This window comes from Typopeltis vanoorti, chromosome 23, assembly GCF_054136105.1.
Source record: "Typopeltis vanoorti isolate ZY-2024b chromosome 23, IOZ_Tvanoo_1.0, whole genome shotgun sequence".
In the NCBI taxonomy this organism is placed as follows: Eukaryota; Metazoa; Arthropoda; class Arachnida; order Uropygi; family Thelyphonidae; genus Typopeltis; species Typopeltis vanoorti.
Genome location: NC_143571.1, coordinates 21,010,496 through 21,024,739, shown reverse-complemented (window position 1 = coordinate 21,024,739; position 14,244 = coordinate 21,010,496). Strand labels below are relative to the sequence as shown.

The window sequence follows — 14,244 nt, the reverse complement described above, 5'->3', positions numbered from 1 at the left end:
ATTGTGCAGCATGCAAACATGAAATGTAGAACTACTGTTTCTTGAGGGAACAATTCAAAACATTGTCAGAGCCTTCTGATCATTAATTTCTCTGTTGTTAAAAAAAAAAGTGTGTGGGGGGGGGGAGGGGTTGCTGGTTTCAGCATGATAGGTTGATTGCTCATGCTACGAACTGCTTTTCTGCAAGAATTCTTTAGAGTTCACTGTTAGGTGTGATCTTCAGTCCATTTCAATGTCCAGAGCTCTCATCATCCAACTTCTTTCCATAGGAATTTCTCAGAGTTTATCTGAATAACATACCAAGCCTAGAACTGAAAAAACAAAAAAAAACAGACTATTGCTAGCTTGTTTGTTTGTTTAGAGTTTTATGGCACAAGAACATTATGGTCATACTGCACCAGTAATGATCATAGCTGCAGACAACATAAAAATAAGTTGTTGATTAAATTAAACAAAAGCATAAATGGGTATAGGTAAGGATGAATAACAAGATAGTTGTAAAAAATGTGCACAAAAAAAAAAAAAAAAAGAGTAAAAAGTTCGTAAGAATAAAAATAAGTATTAATATATTATAAATAAATATCAAGTATTAAAGGCCTATATATAAAAACAACATTGTATAAAAGAGTAATGTAAACAATCCATATATGGTAAAAAATTTAACCTTATAGGTTAAACTTGGTTATAATTACAAAATTAGAGGATTAATTTTATAATTATAAAATTAATCCTCTATCCAAGTGTAAGCAAAGTTTGCACATGAAATGTCTCTATGATTAGCCTACTTGTATATATAAGCTAATTACTTCACATTAATTGCCTTAGTTTCACACAATGCAAAACACACACACACCATTTTGGAAGTACATATGGATGGTAATGTTTTTTTATGTTACTCCAGCCCCATTCACAGATTCTCTCTTTTCAGTACATGAAAATCTTTTAATCTAACCTCATAGGGAGCAAGCACTCCATAGTCCAGCCAACCATTTTGTTTGCATGCCAATGGATCCTCTCCCACATTTCCTCATCTACAAGGTATACAGGTTACCAAATCTGTAACTGACAGTCCAGATGTGGCTGTAAAGTCTTAAAGATGGATAATAACTTCTTGACACTGCTCATCAACATCCAAGTAATCATTTGGGCTATTCTGCCTACGTCTGTAATATGTCCTTTATACTTCAACTCTCAGTTCACTATTTCTCACAAGTGTCTTACCCCTTGCACAGTCAATGTAATATACATCTTTGTAATCTTTTCATCTCCAAGTGCATAATTTTACACTTTGCCACATTAAACTTGTGATTATCCTTTGGCCAAATAACAGTATTGAAACCATTCTTCAGGTTTCAATACTCTCTACAATCTTTATTAACAACTATTTATTCCATTCAAATCATTCCTAACATCATTAATGTCCAAATGAAACGGTACTTACTCTCTGATGTCTGCCTATCATCCATCCCTTATAAATATCCCTTAGATTCATGTTCCATGTGATATACTAGTAAAGGCCTTTGCAAAGTCAGTATCATGATGAAGGAATTTTTTTTTATCCAACTGAAATGTTACTTTATTGTAGAAGGTGAGTATATTACTAAGACAAGAGACAAAGCCTTAATGTAGGATTTATTCACTTGGTAAAGAAGTAAATGATAATAGACAAGAAATTATATTCGTTTTAATCCTTTACCCAAGCATAAACAAAGTTTCCGAGTGAAGGATCTTCATGCCTGGTTTACTCATATACAGAGCCGCTTGCCTTTATATCATCTGCCTCAGTATCCCATACTACAAACCACACTTTCTTTAGGACTTGTACAATAGTGAACAAATTAATACGAACACTCACATGTTAAAGAAAAATTTTAATTTTGCAAGAAAATAAGTACAAAAATTAAACTCAAACTTCACCTAATAATTTATATGTGCTCCTTTGTTCCTAGTAAATTCATTAATTCGCTTAAGCATGGCCTCTACTAACATAGAACACATTTTTATTATGTCAACATTTCGAAACCATACTTTTATAATGGACTATATTAAGTTGTCCTTTGTATCACAATTTAATTTTCCAAGTCTCTTTTTCGCTATGGTCCACAAATTTTCTATTGGGTTAATGTAAGGAGAGTTACCTGGTAATTGGATTTTGTGGTGTTTGAGGAACTCTCAAAAACTTTCTCTTTTGAAATAATGAAAACAAATGATTCTAATAATTTGCTTCATTTTAAAGGTTGTTTTCATATCTCTGGATAAATAAACCACTGATCCTTATTTAACATTACAATAGTAAAATTTCATTGAGAAATAACCCGCTTTTAACACTATGTCTATGGGAAATACATTCCTGCTTTAGGAGCATGCACTAGGAACAAAACTCTTAAAGTTAGGAACTACCCATGTTTTTTACATACAAGTAGTAAAATGGTGTGTTACCATATTATTGAAATAAAGGAATTCCTCACTTTGCATGGTTTCCTAATAACACACTTTTTGAATTAACATGGTTAATAAATTGATCTTCCAATTTAACATGTTTTAAAAATTCACTTAATATGGCGTTTCTACCAAGTTGCTTTAGAATTTCAAATGATGCATGTCAATTCGTAAGCAGCCTCAGCCTGTCATGGAGGCAGAGTGAATGTATACATACACACATTCATACTGTACTTATGAATGAATGTATAGTGTGTGCAGAATGAATGTATACATACACATTCATACTGTACTTACTGGCATTTCATATTTACAAAAAATTAAAATGATTTTCGTGAAGTATTATACTGCATTATTATCAGATGATTCTTCAATGAAAGCAATTGAAAATTACCTGTCTGTAAACATAGTTAGCATTGTGGTTCAAGCCAACATTATGAATAAGCCTAAGTTGACTGCATTATATAAACATTGTTATATTATGGATAAAGGAAAGAGTGAAATAGCAAGTGCCAATGATAAAAAGAAACCAAACATTATCACTTTAGAGCAAAAACTTGAATTAAGAGTTATGAGTGTGGTGATAAGAAAGCAAAAATAACATGATTTTAGAGTGAATGAGGTAAAGATGCAAAAATATTTTGGGAAAAAAAAAAAAAAAAGCCAATGAATAGGAAAAAGGGAATGAAGCAAAATGAATACTGTGACTACTCAGGAATTATTAAACTCACATTCAGAACAACTAGGCGATAATGGATGGATGAAGTGAAGTGGAGGTTCTTAATATATTGCGGGTAGTAAGTGTTTTGCCACACTTTCTACCTACAAAAAGAAGGCACGGCCATCGGCTCATCATTATCTTCCTTATTGCTAACTATTACACAAAACATTTTGAGCAACATGCTCTAGATTACTCTCCTTTAAAACCCAAAGTCTGGCTTAGATACGTCAACAATGTTTTTGCTATCTAGCCCCGTAACCACCAGACAGACACTTTCCTCAGCCACCTAAACAACACAAACGCATATAATTCACAATTGAGAGTGAAAAGTAGAACACACTTCCGTTTCTAGATACACTTGTCACATGTCTTCCTTCTGGCAGCCTTTCCTTCACTGTTTATCGGAAACCAACCATACTGGCCAATATATACACAAACTTCTACCACCACCACCCAACACAAAATCTAGTGGTCATTAAGCACTAAAAAAACAGGCTTTTGAAGATTTGCACCAATGAACAAGCACTTAAAGATGAATTAAAAGTTATCAGCAATACCTTCCTAAAAATGGTTACAGCCAAAATACTATGAACAAAATTCTGTACAAGACCTCACTTAAAAACAAAAATAAACAAGACTACAATAAAACTGTAACCATTCCATACATTAAAGGGATATCAGACAAAATAAACAGAATACTACAAAAATACAACCTTAAAGCCACCTTTAAACTTCCTGCAAAATTAAAGAACTTACTCAACTCATCTAAGGATCCACTCCCTCCACTGGCCTACCCTGGAGTATACCATATTCACTGCATCTGTAATTTGTCCTATATAGGGGAAACAGGATGCACAAATCCTATCAGAAAAAAGGAACATAAATGATACATTAAATATAATAACTATGGTCAAGCTGGTCTTTCTGATCATGCCCTGGACACTTTACATAGAATTGACTGGAAAAGCACCTGTTGTTTACATCACACCAAAACATGGTATAAATATAAATTTAAGGAGGCCTGTGAGATTCTTATCAATCAACATAATCTTAGCAATTATGATGATCTAAAAATCCCAAGTATATGGAAGGCACATATTCTACCTACTTAACCTTTCTCCCTAAGAGTTAATTATAAACAGGTCCATAGGCAATCCAGGATCCTAAATCTAATATAACAATTGTCATGTTAAATTAGGACATCATTTTTAGTGTAACAAACTATCTCTACAAAAGAATGTTTCTCTGATTTTGTCTTAAATAGAATATAGCTTTGATGTAGTTAATTTATTTCATTTATTTATTGTAATTTTATTTTATTTTCACTAGAGTTTAGGCCAGTAGAATAACTGTTGATTAAATCATTGTCTCTTCAGCATACTGTGTGAAATGTAATTTAGCTCGTCTCTCTCTCTGTGTGTGTGTGTGTGTGTGTGTGTGTGTGTGTGTGTGTGTGTGTGTGTGTGTGTGTCTATATATATATATATATATATATATACAGGGTGTTCGGGATAAATTTGACAGTTTCGTAAGGAAAAAGAAAATCTTCTTTGTATCTATTAAATTTAATGAATTGACAAAAAAACATTACAGGCAGAGTTAATTACAATACTATCAACAAGATTTACTCAAAATAACCACCATTAGCATCGATCACAGCTTCAATTCTGCTTCGGAACCTCGAACAAGCTGATGCTACAGTCTCCCTGGGAAGGGCCGCAAAAACTGTTTTAATTTTATCCATTAACTGGGCTTTTGTATTACTGGAAGTGCGATTGGTGTCTTTTTCAACTGCGCCCCATACAAAATAATCCATGGGGTTAAGGTCTGGGGAGTTTGGAGGCCAAACATTTGGACTGGTGAAGTCGTAGAAATTTTCAGACAACCATTTTTGACTTTTCCCAGAGGTGTGGCAAGGGGCTGAATCCTGTTGCCATACATACGGCCTACCATTGGCTACCCTTGTTATCCAGGGCTTGACTACAGTTAGCAACTCCACGAACAAAGCCCGAATTCCAATGCCAGGGTTCTTCAACACCTGTTCCTGCAGATTTGCGAGGAATTCTGCTGTACGAACGCAATCAGATCGTCTGCTAGGGATCTTTCTTCTTGCTACATCCTCGTAGTCACCATTGCAAGTCTCTAGTTCATGCCTGATTGTTTTTACTGTATTCAGGGAGCATTGGGCAGCAGTCGTAATATCCTTATTTTGATGGCGGGCACGAATCATCATGATACAAGTTATTCTCTTCCATGATTCAGGTGGGTTCCAGCTATCCATCCTTTCTGACATCTTGTATATGAATGAAGAAGGGTCCAAACTTTTAAATGAAGAGAAGTGTGTGTTAATACATGTAACTTACGGAAAAATATAATTAATTATAAATATGTCAAATTTATCCCGAACACCCTGTACACACACACACACACACACACACACACACACACACACACACACACACACACACACACACACACACACACGTGTATACTCCAGATAATGACCTTAATATGGATGTCGATATGCCGGGAAATTAAAATAATTATATATATAACACTTCAGCAGGCTAATTCCCCTATAATTATTGCAATTGTCTTTATTTCCTTTTTTATAGATTGGGATGACCAGTGCTTTTTTCCAAGAGTTAGGGGTTTTTCTGGACATCCAAACCATATTAAAAAATTTCAAAAGTCTTTCATTAAATTTTTCACCTGCATTTTTGTATAGTTCTATATTTATATTGTCTTCTCCTGGCGTTTTCCTATTATTCATCTTCTTTATTATATTTTTCAGTTCTAACATTGTGATATTTTCTATTAGGTCATTCTTTGTCTTATAAAATTTTAATTCATTGTTCTCATCTGTCCAGAGATTTTGGAAATAGGTCACCCATTTTTCTAAATCTATTGTTTGTATTTTTATCTTTTCTTTTATTTCTTTATTCATGTATTTTATTACTTTATAGGTTTTGGGTTGTGGCTTAAATAAATCCTTTTCTAGTTCTGTCACGAAATTGTTCCATCTTTCTCTATGTTTTTTCCTTACTTCTCGTTTTGCAATTGCACTATTTCTTTTATACTCTATTTCTGCTTCTATTGTTTTGGAATTTAGCCATTTCTGGTAACTGTCCTTTTTGGTTTTTATTATATTTTCTATTTCTTTGTTCCAGTCTCGTAGTCCTCTTTTTCTATTTACATTTATTTATTACAAAGATCATTAAAATCATTAAATGATATCTCAAAGCAATATAATATGACAATATCCAAAGAAAAAACAAAAATAATGGCATTCAAAGGAGAAAACCCAATAAGAAGTAAAATAGTGATAGATAATAAAATACTAGAACAAGTAAACACTTTCAGATACTTGGGATGTGATCTATCATACGAAGAAGAAAAAGACACAGACACTAAAATATCAAACTTTGTCAAAGTAAATGGCATAATAAATAGTATATTTAAGCCATCCCTGGTACAAAAACACACTAGAATCAGACTATATAATGTCTTGTCAAAACCAGCTCTACTATACGGAAGCGAAACATGGACCATGCAAAGGAAAGATGAAAAACGAATTCAAACAGCAGAAATGAAGTTCCTCAGAAAAGCTGGATATACCAAGTGAGACCACAAAACAAATGAAGAAATCTTACAATCCCTAAAAATCAAACCAATTAATTACTACATAAGACAGTATAAACAAAAATGGCTAGAACATTTAAATCGAATGTGGACAACAGCAGACTACCAAAAATATTATACAGATACAAAATAAGTGGAAAAAGAAGAATCGGAAGACCAAGAAAGAGATGGCATGAGACCGGAACAAGCCACATGGCCTATATTCCATGATAGGAAGAAGAAGAAGAAGATATATAACATGTAGAGTCCATAATTTGTGTAAAATGAATGCTGATCACTGTGCCACACTAAAGGAAAGGATACATTATCCCTTCTGTTATTCATTATTTATATGGATCACATTATGAAGGAAAGTAATATTAAATCTGATATCAAAACTGGAGATGTTAATCTCAGCTCTTTGCTTGCTTTATGCGGATGATCTTATACGTCTAAATAAATCCGCTACAAGTCTGCAAGATTCCCTGACTAAATCGAATAACTGTTGTAATAAACATGGTATGAAGGTCAGCAATAACAAGACAAAGATGATGAAAATAAGCAGAAGAACTGAAAATATCAACTAAATTGTGAATGGAGAACCTGCAGAACAAGTAAAACATTTCAGCTACTTAGGCATGATTTTTAGTGAGGATGGTAAATTAAATATGGAAATAGACAACAGAATGAACAAAGCTGGTATGGTAGGATGTCAACTGAATAAATTTATATGGAATAAGAGGGAAATTAGTCAAAACATTAAATTAGCTGTATACAAGACAGTGCTCAAACCAATATTAACTTATGGATCTGAGAGCTAGGTTAGAAGTAAAACACTTGACCAAAGACTATAGACAGCAGATATGAGAGTCCTGAGAAAGATTAGGGGTGTGAACAGATGGCATCGATGGCAATATCATATCAAGAAAGAACTTGACATTGTTAGCATCCAGGAATGTGTTAGCAGAGCTAATCTCAGGTGGTATGGTCACTTAAACAGAATGGGAGAGGAAAGATTAGCAAAACAAGTGTTCTCTGCCAGGTTGGCAGGAATAAGACCCAGAGGAAGACCAAGATATAGATAGATTGATACCATAAAAAGTGCCTTAGAAGATAAAATATAAGATCTGATAGTGTTGGAGTCTTCACAGGTAATAGATTGACTTGGAGGACAATGGAATTTGATAATGATGATGACATATTAATTTATATATATATATATATATATATATATATATATATATTTAATAATTTAATACATTTAATGATACAACAGATAACACAGGAAAAAAAAAAACATTGCTCTTACTATATTCTGGTATTAGTGCCACATCTGTGAAATGAACTGTTCCTGAGTAGCCATAGCACATCAACATCACAGTTATACTAATAACTGATTTATTATTTGGAATAAAACTAGTGCCCTGCTGTGTCATTGGATCAATGTTTGGTGAAAACTGGATCCTATTAACAGAGAATAATTATGTACCATGTTTATTACAATGATAATTTTATATAATTACTAATAACCCAACTGTAAGACTGTTTACCACAAATTTAAGCTTACATTCTATATATATATATATATATATATATCTCAATTTTATTAAAATCATTATTTATTCATTAAAAATATTTAACAGATAGCAGAAACAGCTTGTATTTCTCTAGATTGATTTCAAAGAAAAAGAAAAAATGGCTTTCAAAGCAGTACCGACATCTGTTTGTCAAATAATTATATCAGAAGAATATTGAATTTAAATGTTATTTTTATTTATTTATTTTTTGATAACTATTTCCCAAATGCAAAGAAATGATACAAAATCCTTATTAGAAAAATAAAATAACTTTGTAAGAATTCATGTAATTCAATACTTCCTGCCAGATGGATACTATGTTTAAATTTAGTATTTTGAACATAACATCTGTCCACTGAGGGAAGTACTGTTTTCTTTTTTACCCAAGAACATAAAAACACATTCTCAATGGAAAAGCTATAGAACAAATAAAATATTTTGCTATTTAGTCACAATATTTAGTGAAGATGGCACATTAAATATGGAAATTGATAACTGAATAAGCAAAACAAGTATGGTAGAAGCTCAGAAAAATATATTTGTATGGAATAAGAGAAAAATTAGCCATGTTACCAAGATGGCATTCAAATCATGATCACTTTTTTTTTTTTTTGTCAAGTTGATTAAATGATAATGTCAAGTCCAACTGTAATGCATTTTTCTTGGGAGGCTCATGTATGTGGTCTCCTGTTTTGATCAGCTGTTTTTTTTTTTTTTTCCTATTCTAGTAATGCCTTAGGGATCCAAATGCAAGATCTGACAATGATGGAAACAGATTAATTACCAGATCAGCATCATAAATTCATGTTCCTAGAAACAAAGTATGAACTCTATAATATAATATAATATAAATGTATGTATTTTTTAAGATAGTGTTTATTGTTGAATGGGACAAATGCAACTTGAAGTTCCACCAATTTTATTCCAGATTCTTGAAAGCTAAAAATTTCATGCTTCTGATGTTATAAATTAAGCAAATATTTAATATATCACATTTTGCTTTAACTAGGCTTATCCTTTGCACTTGAAGTGATCTGGACAATTTGACTCAGTGATTATTTTAAACATGAATATGTAAGCAATATTTTGTATGTAAACTCAATCACTGGATAAAAAAAAAAAAAATCATACTGATTCAGTTATCAGAAATCACTCATACTAATTAAAATGTTTCATTCTTGGCTGCTGTAATCTCAGTCAGTCAACAACCACCAATGATATATACATATATATATCCAGATTGCCTCGCTTCCGTTGTCTGGCTTTTCACATATTCATAATAGAAAATCAATTGTAAAACACAGGATTATAAAGCACAAAGTTGTAAAGTGGAAATCAGTTTTAAAAATTTAGTATACTAATTTTTAAGATTATAGGTATAGAATGTTCATTATTACTTAGTGCAGCCTTTTGCCTTTTAACCTGTTGAGTGCTACCATGTGACTCGTTTGCACATGATTTGAAAATTTGAATGTGTACCTGGTTTCTATTCGAAATCGCCAGTTATACAAACTGCCACCACAAACTCATTCATCTGAATTTACAGTTGTAACCTTCAGAAATAGTGTTCGTCCCTAAATTTCAAACACCAGCATACTTTTGAGAAGGATGGTGTGGTGATGAATGATATAAATAGAACCTGCCATTGGTTTCATGTTGAATGTAAATGTTAAGAACTGCTAATTCACCTTCAAATTTCTTTTACAAGGTAAACTTATTCAGGGATGAAGACAGTTGATTCCCCCACCCTCAGAAGCAAAACTGAATTCCTTATATAAAGAATCATTTGCATAAATTAAAGAGGCCAAGAAATTATATTCTTGGTTTAATCCTTTCTCCAAGTGTAAGCAAACAATGTTTGTGCATGAAGTATCTGAATGACTGGGCTACTTGTATAACTTCACACCTTAGTATCCCACAACACACCCTTTCAGGACCTTTACTAAGATCTCATCAGTGGGAGCCAGACCATGAAGGGTCTCACTCCCTTCAGGTTGAAACCAGTCTGATCCATAATGGCCAGTAAGGTGGTTATGGATTTGTTCTTCTAAGGCACTTCTAACTGAATCAATTCAATTCGTGCTTCTAAGGCACTTCTGACTGAATCAATCCACTTAGACCTTGGTCTTTCGATGGGTCTTTTTCCTGCCATCTGGGCATCAAACATCTCTTTTGCTAACCTTTCCTCACCCTTCTATTTAAGTGACCATACATCACCTTAGATTGGCCATGCTCACACATTCTTGAATGCAAACAATGTCAAGTTCCTTCCTAAAGTCTTCATTTTTAATATGATTCTGCCATTGATACCATCTGTTCAGGCGTCAAATTTTTTTAAGAACTCTCATATCTGTGGTCTCTAATCTTTGATCAAGTGCTTTATTTCTAATCCAACTCGCAGATCCATAACTTAAAACTGGCTTGAACACGGTCTTATATACTGCTAGCTGGTGTTTTGGTTAATTTCTCTCTTATTCCATATAAATTTATTCAACTGGCTCCTTCACTTACCAGCTTTGGTTATTTTGTTGTCTATTTTCACTAAAAACTGTGCCTAAATAGTAGCTGAAATATTTCACTTGTTCTATAGGCTCTCCACTGAGAACAGCTGAAGTTTATGTTCTTTCATATTTTCATAGTTAGTTTTGATCTTTTTATTACTGATTTCATGCCAAATTTGTTATAGTTGTCATTCAATTTAGTTAGAGAATCCTGGAGCCTTGCACTCGAAGTGTTTAGGAGTACATCATCTGCATAAAGAAAAGAGCCAAGTTTGATATCTCCAACTCTATTATCATTTAATGCCATTTTCTTTCATAATGTCATCATACATCATTCATACAGATGATGAATAAGAGGGCAGATAATGTTCATTTTAACTATACACCATGTAATGCCCTATACAATGTTCCATTTACCCCATATAGTGTTTTAAGAAACTTTAATGTGATAACCTTGTGGTATGCCTTTCCCAGATCTACAAAACTTAAGTACAGATCCTTGTCATATTCCCATGATTTCTCAACTATTTGTTGTAAAGTGAAAATCTGATCCTGACAATCTTTATTTGGCCTGAATCCAGCTTGTTCTTCTACCAGTTTCTTTACTGCAATTTTTCTCAGCCTCATTTCAAGGATGCCTGGCATAAATCTCACAGAACATTTTGAATTATGGATTTGCATAAATCCACAGAACATTTAATAGAGAAATTCCTCTGTAATTCTCTTATTCAGCATTATTCCCTTTTTTTTTTTTTTTTTTTTTTTTTATAGATTGGAACTATGAGAGCTCTCTTTCAGTAATCTGGAATTTGAGCTTCTGACCAGGCTCTTGCAATTATGCAATGTAGCAACTGCAAAACTTTTATATCTCCATATTTGAGCATTTCTGGTCAAATATCATCTACTTCAGCTGCCTTTCCACATTTCCACAAGTTTTTGACAGCTTTTTTTTCTACTTCAAGTATAATAATAAGTATTGATATGCATTCCTGTTTGCTATTTCTGTTTATTTCCCCAAAGAGAAATAGTTATACCTATTTTTTTTTTTGGGAAATAAACAGTTTTAGATAATTTTGAAGAAACACCACAATTGCTAAAGCCTGTGTAGCTCAGTGGTTGTGGCATTTGCACACCACGGCGCTTGGCCGCACGAAGGAAGACTTGGTTTCGAGTCTAGTCGGTGACTAGAGGAAATTTTTCTAAGCCTTTCTTCGACCGGTTCCCGAGTTAGTCGATCTCTGGCACGGGCAAGCGGGTTTTTTCTCCCGGAAACCCGGGTTTTTCATCCCGTAAACTCAAGAAAATCGACCGTAGAACCCACATTATTTCAGACATTAAATATATTGTGTTAGGGTTAGGGACCACGAGATGGCGGCACATTTGAGCCATCTCTCTTCACTGTGTACCGCTTAATTAGTGATAGCCTTGGGCCATCTATCTCTGATTGGTACCAGTGGAGATTGAACTGCCCACTCAGTCTCTAAAAATTAGATGGGGCTAAATGGCCTTGCCTACTCCCGTATACGGGAATAAAAAGGCGTTAGCAGATTTTTTTTTTTTTTAGATTCCTGTTTGCATATCTTTGATAATTTTCTACTACAGTTGTGTCAGTGCTTGTTTAATTTAAAATTCTTTCAAAGTAATTACTCCAGACATCTAGGATATCCTTATTTTCAGTTTTCATGTCATCTTTATCATCTTTGATTCCTTTTACAGTGCTCTTTTTATCCATTTCTAAGCTTTTTCAATAGAATCCAAAACATTTTTCCACCTTCCTGATATTTACCTTCTATATTCTTACCAGTGTTTCCAATACTTTTGTACAGCTACGTTCATACATAGCTTAGCTCTCTTACATTATTCTTATCTGTATTCTTTTAGGACATCTGCTAGGAACTTTTGGTATGCTCTCCTTTTCCAGGACTGCTTAAGTAACATATATTGTCTACCATGACATTCTCAATTTTCTATCAATGCTTTCTTCAGAGTTTGCAACTGAGACTAAGGTTTTTTCATTCTTTCTTCAATAACTTTTGTATATTTGGGTCTACAGTTTACATGTAAAAGCTGCTTGAGTTTAATTCTTTTTACAATTTTTGACATAGTGTCATTTTCAATGTGATATTCAGTTTTATGCTACTTAAAATTAAGTGATGGTCACTTCCAATTTGAAATCCTCTGAACTAGCATGAAATTATCACTATCAACAATAACATAGTCAATGATGCTTTTCTTATTTCTTGTGTCTTTTCTCCATGTGAACTTGTGCACATCTTTATGTTGGAAATGGTGTAAGTAATGACTAGTCCACATGCTGAACAGAAATCCAGCAGATACTTACCATTATTATTAGCCTTCATCCAAATTTTCTCGAAACAATGCCTACTCTGCTGTTTAGTTCTCCAATAAGTTCCACTTTTTTATTTTCTTTATGTCAGCTGCCTACTCTAGTGGCTTAAAAAATTCCTCCATTTCTTCCTTAGGAGAACCTTCTGTGGGACCATAGGCACACATAAGTGTCACTGTCCATTTCCCCATTTTGAAGTTTTCCCACATAACTCTACTTGAAACTTAACCTTTTAATCATGAAGTTTATCTTCATATTTGGTGTTGAATGCTATCACTATTCCTCCATTTCCTTGATCATTATTGCCTGAATATATAACATTCTATACTTATTATTTAGTAAGATCTCACCTGTTTTTGTCTTCTTTGTTTCAGTGATGCCAATTATATCCATGTGGCTGGCACTTTTACATTTCTTCTGCAAGCTTGATTTCCTTTCCATTAATACTCCTTATTCTGATGGTTGGTATCTTCAGTTCTATTGATGTTGGGTTTTTTTTCTTCTTGGTACTTAAATCGCAAGATACTAAATATCAAAATTCTTTTCCACACTGGATTCATCTACTATAAGTCAACTATTTTCACTCATATTTTTGTTGGTGTTGTCTATCCCATACTTATCTTCTACCAAATCATACAAATGTGGAGAGAGGACAAGGGGAGGCATCTGTACCTTCTCTCAGACTTATCACACACTGGAAGCAGTCAATGCTTTGAGTGAGTAGAACAGCTTGTCTGTTGAAGCAGTGAGTGCTTCCAGAGCGTGAATAAGTCTGAGAAAAGGTACAGCTGATGGAAATATATGGCCTCCCTCGATGAGTCCTTGACTTCTTGGAGGGTTCTGATAATAATAATAATAATAATAATACTCTGCAATATTTCTTTAATGCAGCTATTTCTAAGTAATGGATACAAATCTTATAATTGAAGCAGAATCCCCATGAAGTTTGAAGGCTCACTGAGAGAGAGAGACCCAGACTATCTACACAATACCACACATACCTCTCCTTGAATGCATTCACTGACAAAGGACTCAACA

At 33.4% G+C, this 14,244-nt stretch overlaps 1 protein-coding gene across 1 annotated transcript in view; it reads right to left on the bottom strand.

Moving 5' to 3' along the window:
* LOC150093672 (uncharacterized) overlaps nt 1-14,244 on the bottom strand; it is a 175,272-nt gene that overhangs the window by 112,551 nt on the left and 48,477 nt on the right. The window contains exon 5 of the mRNA XM_090412714.1: nt 8,091-8,245. Within this exon, the coding sequence (XP_090268840.1) occupies nt 8,091-8,245 (155 nt within the window). The remainder of the gene's footprint in view (nt 1-8,090; nt 8,246-14,244) is intronic.